The 22,716-nt window shown below is 37.7% G+C and overlaps 1 protein-coding gene across 1 annotated transcript; it reads right to left on the bottom strand.

The window, feature by feature from the left end:
* Positions 1-1,051: 1,051 nt before the first annotated feature.
* KCND2 (A-type voltage-gated potassium channel KCND2) lies at positions 1,052-22,300 on the bottom strand. Its single transcript, XM_087434178.1, has 6 exons — positions 22,168-22,300; positions 15,486-15,555; positions 12,133-12,295; positions 3,310-3,405; positions 1,521-1,613; positions 1,052-1,057 (listed from the first exon to the last, which is right to left on the bottom strand). Exons 1-6 carry the CDS (start codon positions 22,298-22,300, stop codon positions 1,052-1,054), a joined length of 561 nt encoding a protein of 186 aa, XP_087290304.1.
* Between the last annotated feature and the right edge of the window lie 416 nt (positions 22,301-22,716).

Below are 22,716 nucleotides of genomic sequence, written 5' to 3'. Positions count from 1 at the left end.
ATATATATTTTTAGGTAGCTCAATTTAAACTGTATTAATTTGTGTTAAGTAATTTTTTATTTAAAAAAGGCCTAAGTAGTAAAATAGTGAAAAAGTGAAAACAAAAGGAAAGAAGAAGATAGGGATAAATACATTCGATTATTAATGTTATCATTTAACTTTCAAAGAGTTATCCTAATAAGTTATAGAGTTTTTCCTATAAGTTATAGATCTTTATTTAAAAATGTAAATATAATCATGTAACTACCATGTTTAAAGCCCTCAAATAATTTTCCATTTATTATAAGATAAAGATCAAAATTTTTCACACGCCTCCAAAACCTAGTGTTATCTGGCCACCGCCCTCCTCTCTGCCTCTACTACACTCTCTCCTTCCGACCACCCTCAAGTTTTTTCACTTCTTCTTAGGCCAAGTTCCAGGCTCCTCAGGTGCTTATATCACCTATAGCCCCTTCATTTCTTTGCCTAACTAGCTCATAGTCACCCTGTGGGTCTCAATTCAAGTTCCTCCAGGAAGCCTTGCCTAATCCTGTACCCTCGTGGCTCCGCCCTCTTTGCCCTGCTGCACTGTGGCCCCGTTGTTTCTTCCTCTGCCCATGAACCTTCTTCAGTAACATCCATGTGTTTTGTCCCACACATGGAGGCTCGATGTAGGCAGGGCCACACCTGACTGCATGGCATATCTTTGGTCTGGCTCACTGTCTGGCACATAGTAGGCAAGTAATACGTATTTGTGGAATGACTATACAAGTAAATGAATAAATAGCTGGGCAATATGTCGGAATTGAGAATACAAATATGCATCCCCGGTAAGTGAGTGAGCAGACTTGATTCAAATATAGTGAAAGTTTTGCTCTGCTCTGTGGTCACAGATTGTGATCCTTTTTGACAAGCTAGCTAGAGCTGGGTGCCTTTGCTAAAGAGGCAGTCCAACTGAGAGCTTATAAGTGGAGAATGCAGAGTCAGTCCTCAGCCCCACGGGGCATGCCAGTGATTAAATGTGTCATTTTTCTTAAGATAACAGATAGTTTTTATTATCTACCTCTGTTCATTATACCTGTGAATGAAAGAAATGCTTATATTCAGTTATTCTCTATTTTTTTGTTATTGTATTGATATTCCCTTTATCCAGATGTCAGGAACACTCGTACTTCATTATTTTTTTCTGCTTAATCAGAATTTTAAGAATCAGGGGAAAAATGATATTTTATAGGACTTGCAGTTGGCTCTTATATGACGACTTTCCATCTGCATTAAAATGATTTTTTAGACTAGAGTTAAAATAACCACTAAGGATAAAAACATTTTAAATAAGTCTCTAAAATACTTTCCAAGTTGAAATGTCACTACAGTCTTTCAAAGTAATTTTAAATATTGTGGGTTTTTTGGGGGTTGTTTGTTTTTAGTATATTTTCCAGTAACACGGACAGTGAAATCACGCTTGGAAGGATTAAGTATGCACAAAAGCAAATGGCATTATGGTCTGAGGACAGGGGCGGGCAGCCCTGCCGTTTCCTTACCGTGGTTTTTTCCAGGCAGTGAAGCAGGTGGTGGTGCTGGGTTTCAAAGCTGGAGCCCGATTTGCTAACAAAGGCCTGCTCATCCTCCGAGGACTGTTGGCACAGACAAGACAGAAGTGCCTTCTATTTTATTTGCAAACAATGAGAACCTCAGCTACACATTTCCACAGGGAGATCTGGCCTATTTCCTGAGATCAAAGGGCAGCATTTTATTTTTTTAACTTAAAAGGGACAAATGTGCCGTTCCTTTTAAGTTTTTGATAATCGGCATTCCCATTTTTGTGAAATTAGCCGTCTGGTCTTATAGACTTGCCTCCCTGAATTGAAAATTTAAACCTCTTTTAATCATTCAACTATCAACTACCTTTGAAAGCCTGGCAAGCCATTACTTTTGGATAATAAAATTTTATCTAGTATTTAGATAATCTTGAAACCACTATCATGCTTACCTGCATTAAAGCTATTTTGTAAGTAAAGATGATTGGAATCCTAAATATTAAAGGAAAGTTTTGACATAAAAGTAAAGTTTCTCAAATTGTATTTCATATCATGTGAACTTTATAACACTGAATGGTGTTTTTTCTCCATTAAGAAGTAAAACAAGACATCATGTAACCCACTACTCCCACCCAAATGAACTTTAAGGAACATTTAAATAATTTTGAAATAAAAAATAATTACGTATTTGAGTTACTGACAATTTTTGACCTTTCTCACATAAAAAGGGTCCTGGACCCAATTCCAACGTGGAGGGAGGTTTCCCCCACACCATCAAGCAATGCTCTGGATACCAGCTGGGTGTCCTACAATGTAACTCAATCCTGACACTCTCTACATGGTGATAGCATCATATTCCATAGGTTAACGGCTCAGTCCTAAGAGACTACTCCGCCCCCACCCCCCTGCCTCCCTCCAGGTTGTTACCTGTACTTCTGACCAACTGGCTATAATCAGAGGTTCCCACAACCCTCTCCTGGGTTTGACTGATTTGCTAGAGCCATTCACAGAACTCATAAAATCATTTTACCTATTATATTACTGGTTTATTACAAAAGGATATAACTCAGGAACAGCCATATGGAAGAGATACATAGGACAAGATGTGGGGAAGGGCATGGAGCTCCCATTCCTTCTCCAAATGAGTTACTCTCCCTGAATCTCCACCGGTTCACCAACCTGAAAGCTCTCCACACCCTTTCCTTTTTGGGTTTTTATGGAGGCTTCATTACATAGGCATGATTGATTAAATCATTGGCCATTGGTGCTAGAACTCAATCTCCAGACCCTCTCTGCTTCCAGGAGGTTGGGGGGTAGAACTGAAAGTTCTAACCCTTTAATCACATGGTTCATTCTCCTAACAACCAGTCCCCCATCCTTAGGCTTGGTCCAAAAGTCACCTCACTAACATAACAAGAGCCACCTCTATAGTTCTCATCACTTAGGAAATTCCAAGGGTTTGATGAGCTCTGTGCCTGAAACGAGGATGAAGACTAAATATATATCTCTTACTGTAAATCACAGGATCACACCATGTTTACAGGAGACAGTGCAGAAATACCGCCCAATCGTGAATGGGAAGCATGATTTACTGGCAATATTTCATAGCCCTGTTTCTAACCTGCTCCAGCCAATAAGACTGTTTAGGGCGAGGTTATTAAAAACTGACACTTTTGTTGTTTCAGCAGCCATTTTCATACTTGCCTACAATAAAAGTATATGGTTAAGTAGAACTAAATCGATATTACACCAATAAATTGGACATTAAGAAAAGTGAAGTGCGTGACCACACCTGTAGCTGGTTACTGAGTAAGCCGTTCCGTTTGCTCTGCATGTAAGCATTTGCACTTCCGCTTTTGGCTGCCCTGATCCTGGCGAGCCTGGCTTTCTACGGGAGAAGAAAAATGAATGTTCTATTAATACTTATGAATTGTTTCCTTAAAGCACTGAGTGCACCCTTGTATAATCCTAATGTCAGCACACATATTTTTTAAAGTACGTCAGCTTTTCACATGTAACTACTGAAAATTAAATTTTCACCATTTGAGGGCTTTTTTAGTTAACACTTATCAGTAAGATCAATCAACTACTTTGGAGCTGGGTTATGCATTTAAGAATCGTAATTAAGTCTTTACAGTAAGATCAAGTTATTTCATTATTGTTTCTATCAATTGTGTTAAGAGAAAAACAGCAGTATAACTTTACTTATATTTTCACTTACCCCAATCTGAGTAGTTTAATAAAACGAAGACCCAGCAAATCAGCTACCAACTCTTTTTCGTTTAAACTAATGTCCTTTTAAAAATTAGTAATAAAGTTCCAGGAACCGATTTCCTTCCTTCCTCCCTCCCTCCCTCCCTCCCTCCCTCCCTTCCCTCCTTCCTTCCTTCCCTCCTTCCTTCCCTTCCCTCCCTCCCTCCTTCCTTCCTTTTCCCTCTCTTTCTCCCTTCTTTCCTTCTTTAAAAAATCACTATTCAATTGTAACTGCACCCTCCACATCAAATTTTATTTTTGTAATTATTTTGTTAAATTGGCCATTGTAGACCCTCTGCTGAACAATATGGGCTCTCTTAAAAAATCCCTAAGTTCATCCACTTTGTACTGGCACAGGTGCACACAACAGTATGCTCATCTGATTTCTATTTCACTCTTGAATTTGTTGAAATGAAGAACACAGTGAGCCACTCCAGAGAGATTTGTAACATTATTTTTAATTTTTAAAGAATTTATGTCTAGAGAATATTCCTCAATTTAGAGGGTTTAGCATGGTCACTTCAGTTGTTCACAGTTACAGTGAGATCACCAAAGCCTATTACTGCTCAAACTGCCTGTTCAGCCAGATTTCTGGTATTCCATTCTGCTTTAGAACTGCTGGTGTCTATCTGCCGTAAACTGTCATGGAGTGAGTCTGGTTTTCACTTCCCGGAGAGCACTATTTTGGTGACCATTCTATTTGTATGATGAGTATCTAAGCAAGTGTATGTAAGGAAGCAACTGGGATGGCTTGGATAAGAACTATCTTGTAAAATTACCCTACAAAGACTTATTTCCCTTTCTAAACAAACCAGATAAATACGATCTTTAGTCTCTAGCCCTGGAATGTTCTTTGTAATAAGAATTTTTAAATTTTCTAGATGTTTAAAATGGAAAACGAATACATATAAGACAAAATTTTAATACCACAAAAGTGCATGAAAAATGAGCAAATCTCTCTAGACCCTGGAGCACCCCTACTCCTATGCTTCACTGTGAACCACTGGTAATATTTCCAGAGAATCTTGCCAGAAATTTTCTATACACATAAAAGCAAGTGTGTATATATATATATTCATACGTGTATACACATATATTTTTACTCAGTGGGGAGAATGTGCCTCACACTCTTCTCCACTTAGCTGTTTTCATTTTATACAGCTTGGGACGCCTTCCATATCTACATATTTAGATCCACCTCATTTGTTTATGGATGTATAATATACCACTGTATAAATGAACCATCATTTATTTAGCCCGACAGGCACAATTAATTTTTTAAAGCATCTTTTGCTGCTGCACGCAATGCGGCCTGCTCGTTTACTACATCAACATCATAATGAGCTTATCTTCAAGATACATTTCCAGAAGCAGAATTATTCCTGGATCAAAGGGTGTGTGTGTATGTTTGTTTGATAGGATTTACCAAGCTTCCTTCCCAAGTTGTTGTCCAAGATGCCCTTTCACCCATGGCATTTGGGAATAGCACAGAGACATCTGAAGCTCTCAAAATAGCATTAGGACATCATCTGATTTCAACTCCACCCTCCTCTCGTCCTCCGTGAATTTATTCCTCCTGTGTGCTGATTCCAGGTTAAAACAATACTTTGTACAAAGATTATATTTATAAGAGATGGGAAAAATAGACAAATTCCACTCTTTGTTGGCATTATAATGTTTAGATCACTCAAAATACTGAGACAATACAAGAGAATGAAGCTGGAAGGTAGAAAATTTTTAACTTCAAAGGTGTGCTGTGCAGCCAAGATTTCAGGCCAGACTCAATAAAACAATGACAAGTGACAAGCACATTTGCAAAGGACTTAGAATTGATGTAATAATTCAGAAATAAGTAATTTAAATATACATTTGGTTTCCAGAAAGGAGTTATTGTTGAAATTTCAGTCCTAAAGTCTCATTGGTCTCCTGGAACATTCAACGCCTTTTTTGGTTCCGATCTTCTCTCAACTTCCCTCTCCCCTCCCCCCTTCCTTCTCCCTCCCTCCCTCTCTCTTTCTTTCTTTCTTTACAACTACTGCATGTAATTATATTGCCTATATCATAGTTATTAGTCTCACCTATGTCATTCTCCAAGCATTTAACAGCAGTATCAGGAAACATTACTTTCTTTCATAAATGAGACATTTATATTAACCAAAAATACTCTCCAGCAAAGGAAAATGACGTGTATGTATTTCCCACAATGGAAGGCCTACATATGGTGGCAGCCACTACCACAGAAATAGTTCTAGGCTTAGAGAAAATGAAGCAGTTGTTTTAAAGACAGAATGGCTATTTTGCTAAGTCATGTACTGTGTTAGAAAAAGAACTTCTCATCTCAATTTCAATCACGACTTCTCTTTCATTTTACTACAATGTTGTATGAGTTAATTGGTTTAATTGGTCTTGTGGGGCACCACACCAAATGTCTGTTGAATGCTGGCCTTTATGACCTGTGATTACATCTTTGGTTCCAGTAGGTAATTGAGAGAAATTCTTTTACAAAGATGTTTTAGAAAATAAGTTTACTACTGACCCACTCAGTGTAACAATTTTTCTTGGCAACTCCGGCTGTGTAATTGGGAGGTTAAAAGAAAACCATCCACTAGTAAAAGAAAATGTATTTCTTCCAGCCCCCACCCCCAGCCCTGTAAGAAATACAACTTCTCGGCATGGCCAAGCACCAGCAAATATTATGGAAATTAGATTAAGGTTTCAGTAAATACTTTATCTTAGCCTATATGGAGAATAGGAGGTTTCCAAAATTTTAATTAAAAAATAAGGTTTATATTGCCAGTGTGAAAAATAGCTTTGCAGTTGTTTTCAAATTCTTCATCTGCCTTGAGAAATACTGATGGTGTTGGGGAAAAATTGTCTCGTAAGCACATTTTTCCTATGCATCCCAATTCTTCATAAATTCAGTTTTTTTCTTAATTCTCTAAACTCAGCAGGGTTTCTCAAAGTTGATTCCAAGGAACTAGTAATTATGAGTAAAATCCAAGCCAATCAAATGAAACCAACAACTGGCTCTGTGGCCAAGAAAAGTTTGGGAAATGCTGAACGGTTAAACAGGTTTCTGTGCTATTGGATTCCTCACAACATACCATATTGCAGATGTTCATTGTGAAGGTGAAAGAGGAAAATAGTACGCAATTTTTCTCAAACTAATTTGACATGGAACCCTTTTATTGTGGAACATTCAGAGGCTAGTATGCAGTGCTTTTTAGCAAGCAGATTGTTTTTTAATTGTACCAAATGACATTATATAAACTTTATACTGTATTCTCTGGAACAGAGGCTGAGGAGCCAATCAGAAAAAGATGTATAAGCCAAAAACCATTGAGATAGCAATTTTCTTAAGTGGGATCCATCCTCTAAATGAGGTATGAGGTAGATTGAGAGCAATTATTGGACCATCTTGTTACCAAATCACAAAATGTTTGCAATACTTTTGAAAAATAAATGTATGCTAGGCAGCCTTGAAAGTGAGGTAGAGAAGACCTCTGTCCTTTGTAGTATGAGGCAATTCCTCACTCCTCAAATATCAGCCCACATACCCCATGTGCCATTTATTCTGGAAATTTTACTTACACTTGTTTCTTTCATTTAAGGGTTAGTAAAATGCCTCATGTGGAGGTAGCATATTAAGCTTTAGCAGTTTTTAAAAATTTAAGGAATCTTTCCATTTGTTAATGAAAATAGCTCCCCTAGAAATGAGACAAGATGGTGCCCAATAATAATAAAAAGAGAGTTGAAGGTGGTCAATGGGAGACAGTGCAAGACTCGCAGCACTAGAGCTTGGTTACTCCTAGAGATGGCAGGGCTGGGCAGAAACAGTACTGGGATTTGGGTCAGTGGAAGGAACACTGGAATGAGAAGGCAACAAGAGGACTCTAAGTGGGAAGAGGTGAAAACTAAAAGAAGATGTAGGAAGTTGCCAGAGACAAAATCATGCTTCCCTATATCGTTTTCAACTGTCCTAAGAATGTCCACCCTAGTCTAGGAAAAGAGGCCACCGTCCAGGTGAACAAGATCTCATTGTTCATGCACTCATTCTTTCATTCATTACACAAACATTAAGTGTCTATTTTATGCTGGGCACTGCCCTCAGAACAATGGAGAAGAGGGACAACACAGTGTAATACATGATAATAGAGTATGCATAATATTATGGGAGAAGAGAAGAAAGAGTAACTAACAGTGTCCACACCATTCATAAAAATCTTCATAAAATGGGTGATATGCAAGTCGTGACCCCTCAGTAGGAGATTGCCAGGTGGCTACATTAGGTAGTGTGGGGATGGAATGGAGACTTGAGAGCAGAGGTAAGTAATTCAATAAGGCTGAAACACAGAGTGGATATGGAGAAATATGTAATGTCCAGATTCCTACATGTGTTGATGGTAGGGGCTTATTAAACTACAGACAAATTAAAAAACTAGGTTACCCACAGGGATCTGAGGTAGGGACTGGGTAATATTTTTTAATAGTGGATAATCTAAGAGATCATTCTCAGGCTCTAGCAAGGAGTTATTTTTTGCTTTTAATTATTCTAGAATTCTGTAAAAATTCTTTGATTTGGATATTGCTGAATGTGCTAGGGAATGGTTCTCAAAACGCGGTCCCCAAACCAGCAGCAGTGTCAGCATCACCCGAAACTTGTTAGAAATGCAAATTTTTAGGCTCCAACACAAAGCTACTGAATCAGATGCTTTGGGGATGAAATCCAGAAATCTGTATTTTAACAAGCTCTTCCGATGATTCCAATAATCTAAAGTTTGAGAACCATCATAACAGGTGTGATAAATGGCAGACAATATTGGTAACATCTTCCTGTGTCAACGTCAACATCATGTGAAAAGTAAAAAATTTACTTACGTTGTACATTGGCTGTATGTTGGCTCATTCATTCTAAACTTCTCACTGTATTTAGAATTATCTAAAGGAAAATCCCTAAAGATTCATAATTCTAATAAGGTCAGAATTTTCTTGTTTTAGACTTTAATCAATAGGTGTATGAACACGAGCAAGACATCTGTAAAATGGAAATAATAACACTTCCTTTGCAAGTTGATTGTGAAAATAAAAATAACAGATATAAAGCACCTGGGACATACTAGAAACTCGAGAGAGGTTGTTGTTGCTATCAGCATTGTTAAACTATAATTATAATTACTATGACTGTTATACATGATAATTACTCACAAGTTAGCCTTGTAAGCATGCAGCTGATTAAGTGGTGTGATTTGTATTTTAAAACAGGGTAGGCTCCCTCCTTCAAAATATCAACCCTACCACCTGTTATTGCATCAATTTAGCTTTATTCTGGCAAATACATTCTACTCAATAAATATTTATTGATTGACTGAGTGAATAAATAAATCTATTAAAATACAATTACCAGTAGTGGGGTTGGGGCAGAGATGTCACAGTTTAAGTCTATATTCACCCACATGTCAGTGTTTAGTTAAGAAATTATCAAGGATTGATAGAAATGGGGCAAATGTTGCATTCCCTTTAAAGGGTGGGGAAGCTAGTAAAAGCAAAAAGAGTGCTTGCTAGAAGGAAGAGCCTAGAAGAAAGCAAGTATCCCTGAGTGTGATAATGGGAATGTTCTCAAACACATATTGTGTATATTTCATGCGTTTGCTTGAGCTTGGAATCGGCAATGGGGCTAAACACCAAAACCTCTGGTCTAAAAAACCATTTTGTAATATTACTAATTATTTAGCTTAACTGATGTTTTTACTGAATGGACTGCTTGCTTGACTTAATTAGCTGGTTATTTTTGCATAACTTTGATATTTGTCAAACTGCCCATTTCTAGATTAATCTAAAGTATCTTAGCCTAATAAATGTTTATTGTTTTTCTTTTTAAATTTCCTGAGAAGGAAAACAGGAAATATCCTTGATAACTTTTTTAGTTTCATATCCACTGTTCTTTCTTAGATGACTATGTTCATCTAGCAACTGGGCATATCACAATAGGTAATAATATTCAACTTTATTAAGCCAATATTTCTAGTAGCCATGATGTGCAAAATTCATTGCATTACGGCAGAAACTTAGAATATAGGACATTTTTAAAGATGCCAAAAAGCATTCACGAAACATGCTTTTCAATTTAATGTACTTTAAAAAGATCACATTTATTTATTTTTGCATTCTAAATTTATTTAGGCAAAAAGGCTTCTACAATATTCGAAGATTTTCTTTATTGATTTTCTTGTTATAGATGACAAGGTTTGAAAAAATACTGATATTTTGGAGATTAGCTTTTTTGAAAATGAGATTTGTACTTCCTACAGTTTTCATAAATGTGGCTTTTTTTTTTGGCATAGAGAAAATGAATTATAGGTAGCTCCTATATTAAAGAAGGAATTTCTAGAATGGAAATGGATGGGTGCTGAGGAGCTATGCTTTTTGTAGAATTTCTATTATTTTAAAGAATGTATATGTGTGCCCAGGAGAGGGATTATAGTGTGTGGGCAGAGCCACAGTTTTGGTACATGAAAGTCCCTGGTGGAGGGATCAGTTATAGCTGAAATTCCTCTATCTCTGCTTGCAGGGCCAAATCGTGCCCTGCATGATTCTACAACTGTCAAGGGGGTGCCTTTTTCTAACCCTCCCCGTTTATTGGATTATCAGTTCTATGTATTCATGTTAACTGGACTATTTGTTACTATTCTCTACAATAATTAGTTAAAGGCTAGGTACTTGTTCAAAAAATGGGGGATTCTGTCAAGCAGGAAACTACAAGGCTGAAAGAGAGATTCTTTGCTCAAAGAAGACCTCTGACAATGGATATGAACAAGTTCTCTGGACAATGTGCTGTGTGACCATACTCTTTAACCTGAACTTTCCAAAGAGTTACTTTATGAGATTTTATACTTTAATAAAGAGACTGACATTGTTCAAAAGCATATTTAGAATCCTGTTCTGGAATTACCTACAAAGACTCTTAAGAACTGCACCAAAATCTCTCATGATATTTTATAGTTATACCACATTACCTAGATTGCACATCCACTTTAGTCATGGTTATAAATGGTTTTTGGATATTAAAAAACAATGAATCTATCCTTAAAAGACAATGACGTAGTGTCCATGAAGAATACTGGAAATTTAGCACCATAGTCCTGAGGAAACTACAAAAGAGATTGCCAAAATTATTTCTAATGAACAAGAGCCCAGACTCTCAAGGTGACAATTTTGACAAAGAATGAGGAAGGGAAGTGTGCTAATATTTAGTCAGTTTTCCTGAGAGGTAGCCTATCATGGTGTTGCAGTGTCTGCACCTGGGAGCCAGATTGGCTTAGATTGAATGTTCTCCAACTTATTAGGTATATGACCTTAGAATTTCTCAATTTCTGGGTACCTTAGCATTCTCATGTACAAAATAGGAATAATAACGGTAACTAACTTGTAGACTTGTGAAGAGCATATGAATTATTTTTTGAAAAACATTAAACCAATCCCTGGCACATAGTAAGCCATCAGTAAATGTTAAATATTGGTAATATTAAAGTATGCTTATATAGATTTATACATACATTTGTATATAATCTTAATCTTATTGTGAGGTAGGTACTGATTTCCCCATTCTGCAGATGAGCATGCACATCGCTTACATCGAGAAGGATTAATCAACTGGCTTAAAGTTCAGAGAAACAGTAAACTGCTAGGCCAGGAGTAAAACTCAGCTATAAACGATCATATTTCTTTCACTTCCTGGGTCATCTATGTAAAATATCTGAGACACATTTTGGTGCCCTTTAATAGGCCTGGTCTACTGGAACCAGCTTGACCCCTGGTGGACAGAGGCTAAATGAATCAGATCTAGAAATCTAGTTCTAATAAAATTTGCCAAGAATCTATCTTTGATGTTACTACTGTCATTAGTGCTGTTCACCCGATATTTCTTTCTTTCTGCCTCTGGTTGCATGGTAGGATTGCCTTTCCCACCCACTTTGAAGTTACACATGGCTATGGGACGTGATTAGGCTAAAGCAATAGACATGGAAGTGGCTTGCCCCCCTTCCAGGAGGAGGTTTTAGGAGTCACTGTGTGATTCATCATGTCTTTTACCCTTGCTTGAATGATTGTAGTTGGAGTCATGTCTTTTACCCCTGCATGATGGTGTTTCCATCACTGGACCAGTAATGGAGCTGCAGCATGACTGAGAAACATTCCTTGTTGTTTTAAGCCACTGAGATATCAAGGTTCTTTTTTACTGTAGTACAACCTAGCTTGTGCTGACTGATGCAGCTATTAACCAAATCAATAGCCAGTAAGGGATTTTAAACCTCACTATAAAAAGTGGGAGACGCTAAATCATGGTTGCACAATGCTGAATACACACCTTCTGTGCTCTCCGTTTGTCTGCCCTTTGATTTTGGTGGTAGATCCGACTGAAGTTGGACACAATCACTGGAACGGGTAGAGCAATGACCAAGACCCCACTCAGCGAGCAGATGGAACCAAAAATCTTCCCTGCTATGGTTTTTGGTACCATGTCACCATACCTGGGTGAGAGAAAAAAATATATTGCTTAAGTCACAAAAAGTCATTTCCACTTGCTACAAATAGCTTTTTGCTTTAAGTCAAATGATTTTTTGGACCAACCTATCTCTACTTCATGACCGCAATATACATAGCTTAAGAGTTTAATAAACCAGAAATTATGAATATCTGAATACAAAAAATTACCTTTCAACCTTGAAGAAATTGATTGTAATATTTAGAAATTTCTCTGATTGGAAAATATTTTAAGCCAGATGATGTAATGATAGCTCTTCACCTTGTCCTTTATATAATACGGCATAGTTCTTTACATTTATTTAATAATCAATATTTCCATGCTGAATTTTATAGTCCAGATAACACTCTTGTCCACTTAATTTTTTTTAACATTGGATTGATTATGAAATTTAAGCAGAAAAAGTAGTCTATCATGTGCCTTTCATCTGATATAATCACTTAAAAAATAAACTTTCCAGGGTCCCATTAACCTTCACTTGTGAAATCCAATGGCCATTTCTCCATGATAATCTTACTCAATCTCTCTCTCTCTCTTTTTTTTTAATTCATTGACTTCTTTCTCCTTGAAACATTTTCTGTTGGCTTCAGTATTAGAAAATTCCCTTAGTGGTCCTCTTACCTTATTGGCTGCTGCTTTTCTATCGTCTTTTCTGGCTTCTTTTCCCTTATCCGATTTCTAAATCTTGGAGTAATTTAGGTCTCAAGCTAGAGTCTTCTTATCTTCTCCATGTAAACCCTCTTCCTATGTGATTTCATCCAATCCCATAGCTTAAAACAATCTACATGCTGCTGAGACCCTAATTGACATTGACAGTCCCGATGGCTATCTTGAAAATCAGACTCATCTTCAGCGGTCTGGTCTGATTATTCCTACCCCTGGATGTTTAAGAGCCATTTAAGACTTAAATTAGCCAAAAAAGAACTCTTATTTCCCTAGCTTCCTCTGCACCCCTCACAGTCTATCACCATTAATTAAATGGAACCGCAAACCACCCAGTTGCTCATATCAAAACTGAAAGAGCCACCTGATTCCTCAGTCCCTCCCTCTCATTTCTCAGCTGGTCTTGTTGTCTCTGACCAAACCAAATTATACCCCATTTGGGTCTCCTTCCTCAACCCCTATTTTACCACAATATTCCAAGCCATCATCATCTCTTGCCAGAGCCAGGGATTTAGCTTCTTACCCGAACTCTTTTCCACATTTACCACTTTACAATTCATGCCAACATAGCAGCCAGAGTTATGGTTTTAAAAATGGAGATTGTAGTGTTGCTACTTTGCTTAAACCTTCTAATAGACTTGAAACTAAAATAAATCCAAACTCCTCATTTTTGTCTCCAAGGGCGTACATCATTTAGTTCCTGCCTATATTTCACAGCAACTTCCACCAAGCTCACTGTCCTTCGGTCACACTGGCCATTTGGCTTTCTGTCACAAGTGCAGCCCCAGATCATCATTATTCAGGTCGAGACTTAAATGTCTCCAATCTAGAAGTCATTTTCTGGCCACCTTATCCATAGTGGTCTTATTCTCTCCCCCAGTTATTCTTTATAACGTTTTCCCATTTGTTACCTTCACAGTACTTAGTAACACATGATATTTTCTAACTTATTAATGTATTTATTTTGTGACTTCTCACCTGCCCTTCTGACATTAGAATAAAACCTTGATCAAGCAGGAGCGGCTCTATTTATTATTATTTATTAATAGTATTAGTTTATAGTAAAAAACAAAACAAAACAAAACTCCAAGAACTGAAATGCTGTGTCCATATGAAACAAGGTCTCTCTCTGTAGTCCATTGGGGAAACTAAATCATAATCTGAAGATTATGGCAGTGAGGAAACAGTCAAAACTAAAGGAATTTATAAGGTGAGCAAAAAAAGGCTTGGGGATTTTCTTACCACAGGGATATGTCCGTGGAATTGGAAGATCAACATTTTATACAATGCTGTGTGCACATGAGCCAATTTCTCTGTTTGTCACAGTTCACACTGAGTGCCCGGCCATACTTTATGAACATCTTTCTCTTCGCACTGATTATGCAGTAGGCCCTGGAGAAGTCTAAAGCTCACCTAACCCCCCATATGCACACACATACAAGCAGCTTTTCAAAAAAGGGATTTGATTTTATTATTACATTTTTTTATTTTTTATTTTTTTAAATTTTTTGTTTATTGCAGTAACATTGGTTTATAACATTGTATAAATTTCAGGTGTACATCATTATACTTCTATTTCTGCATAGATAAAGGGATTTGATTTTAATGTCTACCAGTTAGGATCTAGAAACTGTTTCTCAAAAGGGAAAGTAAATAAAATTCGGCTATTTGTTATGGCCAGAGAAGAAAAGCATTGAGTCCATGTAATTAAAATAAACCTTTTAAAACATAAATACATAAAATAAAATAGCTAAATGAATCCATCATTTAGTTTTTCCTACCTCTTTCGGAGGTTTTTTTTTTGTTTTTTTTTTTGGTGATGAAGATCAGCCCTGAGCTAACATCTGTTGCCAATCTTCCTCTTTCTGTTGAGGAGATTGGCCGTGGGCTAACATCTGTGCCCATCTTCCTCGACTTTATATTGGATGCTGCCACAGCATGGCTTAACAGTGGTGCGTAAGTCCACACCCGGGATCCAAACCCATGAACCCCAGCCCACGCAGCAGAGCGAGTGAACGTAACCACTACACCACTGGGCCGGCCCCTAAGAGATTTTTTAAAATTAGTATTTATTAACTATTTTTTTATTCTAGGCTCACTATGTCATAGAGCAGGAAGGCCAGCATTTTGTAATTAGTAGAGAAAATTAAGGGCTAAACTGTGTGGTATAGACCCAAAGCTCAGCAAGACTTCAACAAGATGAAGACTGGTAAGTTCAGGTAGCAGGTGGTGGTAATGGGGATGGGGAGCAATTGTGCACTCAGAAGGGCCAAGCCTGAAAGAAGGAGAGAGAAAATGGATTCTGAGGGACTCAGTCAAAGGGATTCTGGGCCCATTGATAAAGCAGGTTTTCCTGGGAAAGTAATTTTTGAGGAGGTGTCTGGGATTCAATTAGAGAAAGTATCACTGCAAATCCTTTCTGAATGTAAACAGAGACTATAATACAAGCAAATAAAGCAGAAAGCACACTTGTTACTCAGAGGGGAAAAAATGGGTAAAATGAAATATCTTACTCGTTTTGTGACAAAAAAAGTAGAAAGTAAGGAAATGAAGCAGCTTGCTGAAGGGCAGCAAATTCACAGCCTAGAAGGATCCATAGGGGAAAAGTGATTACAGAACATAGGGATGGTTTAATGTCATAAGGCTATGCTAATCTGCATCAAATGCAATTATATTTATTGTTTACCTCCATTGTATTTGTTTTCTAATCTAGATTTCCTTCACAATCAACAAAGCATGGAGGAACACTTGAGATGACTGGCCAGGACTGTAATGATTTTGATGGGAAGAGTAAGGGAGGAGGAAGCACTCACAGGCAGGGGCATCATCTATCATCTTTTTACTCTTGGGTAGAAAGCCAGAGCTTTCCCACCTTAGAGAAAATTCGAGTGGTCCCCAAGTCTCTGCTGTTGTGAAGCTAAGGCAGAAGGAAGTGGTGATAGAACACAAGGGAGGAGAATGGGCAGGATGCTAAGGCTGTGCAGACTGCCCTGTGGTCATTGGTGTAAGGACAGCCTGAGCCCTTGGCTGAGTCCCAAGGAGCACCTGCTGTCTCCTTCCACACACCCCTTGGTTCTGTATACATCACCCCTTCTGCTCTTCTCTCTGTCCCCTTCTCCTTTTTAAGATTGGCCTGCTGTTGATATTTGTAATATTTTAAGCATATTTCACTAGTTTGAATATGTTGGAGAATCCTAAAAAAGATACACAGCATGATTTGCATATGTTCTTACGTTGGCCGTTTTGTATCTCTTCTGACTTAGGAATGACCTTGAGAATGGTAATGGGTAATGTGTATCTGCAAACTTGTACTTGGGCACAGAATCTGCTGGGGATGGGAAATAACTCTGGCAAAACCAGCCGCTTTCCTTTGTCTAACAAAGGATCTTTTAACTAGTATTCAAACTCTTAGTAAGAAGCAAAATAGCATTATATCCTCAGGAATCAGATCTCTCTGAAACAGCAGAAGAAAGGATTAGAAGCTTTATCATGAGAAGTGACACTTATTGTGGCTAAGCAATCATTTAAAGTTAAATATTGCCTACAATACTGCCAACTTTTAATGGTTACTTCTATTCTAGGCAACTTGTTTACCAGTTGGTATTTTCTTCTTCATAGTTCATATAAAAATATGCCTCATTTTTCCTGACTCCTTATTCTTAAATTTATGCTAAGCCCAGCAGTATTATATATTCTATCTTGTCTTTCTTCAGAGTTTAATATTATGTCTCTAGTCTTCAAAAATCCATTTCCCAAAAAGAGTTACACTACAACATTACATAGATGTGGTTTTGTTGTTATAGACACATTTTTTTCTATATTTAGATAAAACTGATTAGAAGATTGTAAGGGGCCTCTAAGGTCAAATAAGATAAAAATTGAATTATTGTTAAAAGATAGATGAAAACAGGAGAGAGAATTTCACAATATAAAAGAATAACTCACAAGAAGTTTTACATAATAAAAATGAGCAGACTTGCACTTTGCTAATTGAAAGAAAGCTTTTCCCATACTTCTTCTTCCACTTTCTTCTGCTTCTAACTTTCCCTCTTCCTCCTACATCCACATGTAGAGCCACTCCCATTTCTTTCTGCTCCTTTTTCACCCTGGACATCTGCCAAATCTTATGTTTGCTCCTTCCTGTCCTCCTCACATGAGTTAAAAAGGTGCAATATGGAGGTGTCATTCACATAAAAATGTTAATTTTAAATTTGCACACACTGCCCAAAATACTTGGTTAAAATGACATCTTTTGCCATATGTTAAAGGTTATATTGAGTGGAGGGCCAGTTCCTCAGAAGAGATTCAATTGTTGGTTCTTGAGGATTTTAATCTCAAATGTCATCCAAAAGTTTCCTGCAAGGTACTTCAATTCTGGCATGCACTTAATAGCAAAAAAGTGGCAAAATATAGTTAATTCAGATGAACTAGTAGAATTAACATATCTTCTATCTATCTATCTGTCTATCTATTTATCATCTATCCATCCATCCATCCATCCATCCATCCATCCATCCATCCATCCATCCATCCACCCATCTTCCCAATTTATCAATTAATATCAAAATAGGTTGGAAAGTATGCATAATGTTAAAACACAATACATTGTAAAGCAAATTTTATTAACATCCACTCAATTTTTCCCATTTTGGCATGTCTCCAGAAATCAATATGGTTAGAGTGTGGTGTCTTTAGATCTCAAATGGAGAAATATTTCCTCGAATTTTCTTACACTGTTAGCTTCCTAGTCCTATTCACGTAGTTTCTATTTTTTCTTCTCTTTTTATTTGAAGAGTATAAATGTAGGCTCATTTGATAAAGGAGAAATGTTATATAAGGCAAAGTTCCCCAGCTAGGGCATGACTTCCCATCTGTGAAACTATTTCCCTTGGATACTAAGCGAGAAAACAAAAACCATGTATTTTATAAACAAGCATGAAGGTAGAAAAGATCTTCATATAACAGGAAGGAAATGCTGATTTGAAAATAAACCTTGATGTTTACTGTAACTTAATCTTTCACTCTCCCTTTTTCTTTTTACAATGAAAAAATCTTAAATTGCTAGGTGTAAGTAATAGAGTGAATAGATTCTGCACAGCTGCACAGAAGTCCAGGAGCATTCTGTATGTTGTATAGGACAGGTACTAGTTCAATAAATATTGTTACATTAGTTAAAAAAAAAAACCTAACCACTTCATGTGGGACAGTAGTCAGTATTTAGGGGTGTAAGTATTTGAAAATAAGGTATCTGCTATGATATGTCTGAATGTGTCATCCCCAAATTCATATGTTGAAATCCTAATGCCCAATGTGATGGTATTTGGAGATGGGGCCTTTGGGAGGTGATTAGGTCATGAGAGTATAACCCTCATGAATGGGGTTAATGCTCTTATAAAAGAGCCCCCTCTGATCTCCCTAGCTACTTCCATCATGTAAGGACACAGTGGGAAGGGCAGTCTATGAACCAGGAAGTGGGCACTCACCAGCTACCACACCAAATCTGCTGGTGCCATCTTGGACTTCTCAGTCTCCAGAACTGTGAGAAATAAGTTTCTGCTGTTTATAAACTAGCAAGTCTGTAGTATTTTGTTATAGTAGTCCAAACGGACTAAGATGGTATCCTTAAAAAAATTACTTGAAAGTAAGTGACATAAAATCTCGGTGAAAGCTATTAGCTAATTGTGTGTGTGTGTGTATTTAACTACTGATTTTGTGTTTGAATTTTTCTCCTGGGCCTGAGTGCTATTCAGAGAAGTCTGAGAAATAATTTCTTCTGACCTGGAAGCTGGATCACTTCTCAACTAATAAGTCTACCCCTTAGGGTCTCAGTAGCTATGTTATTCCTGGATTTTCTGCCATCAGCTTGGTATTCTAGAAGGATCACCATTTGATGGATAATTTTCATAGTAGCTGCAATGTTTGCAAATAGCAAATGACTTTTTTTTCTTTTTTAAGTGTTGCTATGTAACACCTCTTGTGGTGCAGAACTTGTTTGCCAGAGGGGCCTGGTATTACTTTGACAATAAACAGATTTCTCTTTGACATTTTAAAGTCAATGTTTGCCTAAAAAGCTGCCTTGGTTTTGTCTCCACTTCTCTTGCCTGTAGGATCAATCACTACACTATTCTAGCTGTGTTTAAAGCTTAAGAATTTTTTTGGATTATATCACCTATATAGCTATTTCAAGTATTCTGTGTTCTCTCCTGTTCTTCAAATCTAAGCCAAATTTTGGGCTACTATTCTTTTACAAGTGTATTTTTCTTTTTGACTTTTTCCACTGTTCACAACATTAATAATCTTAGCATCTACTAAATGAAAGGGGCAGCTAGAGGATCCCCCCACCTTAATTAGTGGTTCTTAGCCAGGAGTCCATGGACTTGTAAGGAACTCATAGATAAAATTCAGGTGAGGCAGGAACTCCATGACAATGTATGTCTTCATAGGCATTTTCCTGAGAGTTTTCAGAGCTTTTATTAAATTATCATAATTATGGATCAAATAATGTTAAAAACTTATGGTCTGAATATTTAAGGGCCTGTCAATGTTATATATTATCAATATAAACTGTTTGAACATGCATTGCACAAGAGAAATGCTGTACAAATATCAGCACTGGGGTCAGCCCTGTGGCTTAGCAGTTAAGTGCACGCGCTCCGCTACTGGCGGCCCGGGTTCGGAACCCTGGGCGAGCACCGATGCACCACTTGTCTCGCCATGCTGAGGCGGCATCCCACATAGGGCAACTAGAAGGATATGTAACTATGACATACAACTATCTACTGGGGCTTTGGGGAAGAAAAAAAAGAGGAGGATTGGCATGGATGTTAGCTCAGGGCTGATCTTCCTCACAAAAAAAAAAAAAATCAGCACTATTTTACAGCTGCAGAAATACCAAATAACCACTAGGGGGCATAAAAACCTAAATGAAAGTTCGAAAGCAAACCAGAATCTTTTCTGGTTTCCACAAGCTAAGAGAAAAATATTTCCAGTAAATTGCCTCTACTGATTCCTTATCTTTGCCTACACACATTCAATATTTAGGATATATTTTAGGCATCTTATTCCTCTGGAAATAGTTGAACAGGACAAAACCTCACCAATTTCATACATTATCTATTTTCAAGGTGTTTCTAAAAAGATGCAAAAGAATTCTGACAGCATTTTTTTATTTGTTTCTTTTAGAAAGATAAGTAAATTTCTGTAATGCAAGATATCACTAAAGCATAATTTTAAAAAAGAAGGCCATTGACCAAGACCCTTAGTGTGAAAATTAGGGGAAATTAAAGGATTGGGTTTGTGTGCTGAAATGGGGAAAATCGGGGAAAGGACTAAGATGCTTTCAGCACATCTACTCACATTTAAACTCTAAGCTCTCAACATGAGATTTCAGTGGGGCTTACTGACTGTTCCTCTGGCTTGTGCCTTTTTCAAAAATAAATTATTTTCTGTTTCCTATTTTTTCTCTTCCTTTTAGCTTGTTACATGATAAAAAGAGACTTTAATGGTTATATATGAAACATGATTATGACATAATATCCTAATAAAATGTTTCTTCCCTAAATGAATACCACCAATAAGTCTTTATAGTCTCCTTTAAAGAACATTTTCTTATTTTCAAAGTATGCTTTTCAGAGCTGATGTTTCTAACACTTACTTTATTCTTCATTTTTTAAAAAGTTATGAAAATGTATGTACAATTGATTATTGTGAGGCACACATTAAAAAAACACTAGGGACTGGCTTTCCCAGCTGTGGGACCTCCGGATATATTTCCCCCTGCTTTGGGATCCTAGTCTTTGTTGCCTGGAGCTATCCTTTCACCCTCACATATCTTAGAGTCTGATCATGTCATTATCCAGCATCAAAGCCTCCATTGTCTCTCCATCACCTGCAGGAAAAAGCTCCAGCTCCTTGGCATGACAGACACAGCTCTTCCTGGCTTGGCCATCCCATCCCCCACTGCTTACCCACACGTACCCTATGTCCTAATTGGAACAAATAACTTTCTATTACTGGAATGTACTACGTCCTTCCATTCCTCTATGCCTTTGTATATACTGTTCTTTCTAGAATATTCCCCTTTCCACTCCCACTGCATAAATCCTTTGGGTGAACTCCTAATTTACATTGATAAAGCTCAGGCATCAGCTCTTATCTGAAGAATTCCTTGACTATTTTATTTCTGTCCAGTTAGAGTAATATTCCCCCTCTTCAATGCCTCCTACGCTGCTTGCAACTAATAAGAGTACAATTCATTTTTTCCAGGTCTATTTTCTCCCACTAAACTATGAGGCCCAGGAGGTCAAGGATCATGTCATCATTATAAACCCAAGTCTAGCACAGAGCTTGTCCAGTGCTGAGCAAATAGTTGGTACTCAATAAATGTTTATTGCTTAAATAAATCCTCCAGGGAGAGGTCTGATGGTAAACAGTAAATATGGGAGGGAGTGAAAGGGAATACACGCCTACTGCTTTTTTTCTCTTAACCAGATTTCCTTTTCTTCTCCAGGCCCAGCATCATCTCATCTCGCTTTGTCCGAATTCCTCTTTGGATGCTTAGATGATATGCCCAGAATAACCTATTTCTATACTGTCAATTAATCTTACTTTTTATATCCAGAGATATCGTTTCTAACCTACATGATTTTAAACGAACAGAGAAGCCGAGAGACCTGACACTTCCCTGGTTGCTACTTGTTTTCCATTGTCACATGCTTGACCAACATATATCCGGCCAGAATTTCAAAATACAAATCCACCTAAATTGGACAGATTTGCAATCCTCAAATGCCCCACAATTTGAATGAATACTGACTCCTGGTTCTCTGAATCTCATATATCATCCTGAGAAATGGCTGAGTCTTTCTGTACCACTCTCATCTTCTCTAACGTGCTGCTAATCTTAGCTATCGAGCACTAGTAAATCTCTGAAAATTCCATTGTTTAGGATCCATTTTTCTTAACAAGGTCATTTCTGGTTATGCCCTGGGAGTGTATGGGAGGAGGTCTGTTTTCTTCAATCAGAAGAAAGTTAATCCATCAAGCAAATCAAGGTCCCAGCGAATGCCTGGTCATTTGGGTTTGGGGCTGATGGCCCCAGCTTCCACAGGATACATGTTTTGGTTTTGCATCCCAAGGGGTTTCATCTTCAACACTGTCAGAGCTGCTCTCACACTGAGGGCTTTCTTCAGTTACCTGCTGCTGTTGCTTCTGTCTCTTCCTGTCCTTTGAAAGGTAACTGTTGGAGGAAGCTCCTCACTGTGCCTAGTTTCAAGTCAATGCTGTGGCACTGCAGGCTGTCACCCAAGGAGCCAAATCCCAATGTCATTTCGACAGTTCTTTTCTTTTTTTTTTTTTTTTTTTGTGAGGAAGATAAGCCCTGAGCTAACATCCATGCTAATCCTCCTCTTTTTGCTGAGGAAGACCGGCTCTGAGCTAACATCTATTGCCAATCCTCCTCTTTTTTTCCTTCCCCAAAGCCCCAGTAGATAGTTGTATGTCATAGCTGCACATCCTTCTAGTTGCTGTATGTGGGACGCGGCCTCAGCATGGCCGGACAAACGGTGCGTCGGTGCGCGCCCGGGATCCGAACCCGGGCCACCAGAAGCGGAGCACGCGCACTTAACCGCTAAGCCACAGGGCCGGCCCACGACAGTTCTGTTCATTAGTCTGTTTTCTTATAACCAGCCACCTCTCTCACTTGCTGATACCACCAAAATTATTCATTGTTTACCATCCATTCAA

The sequence above is a fragment of the Ceratotherium simum genome, chromosome 1 (assembly GCF_057802395.1).
Source record: "Ceratotherium simum simum isolate JZ-2026a chromosome 1, ASM5780239v1, whole genome shotgun sequence".
Classification (NCBI taxonomy): domain Eukaryota; kingdom Metazoa; phylum Chordata; class Mammalia; order Perissodactyla; family Rhinocerotidae; genus Ceratotherium; species Ceratotherium simum.
The sequence above is the reverse complement of the archived record's forward strand: the minus strand, read 5'-3'. Positions and strand labels throughout refer to the sequence as shown.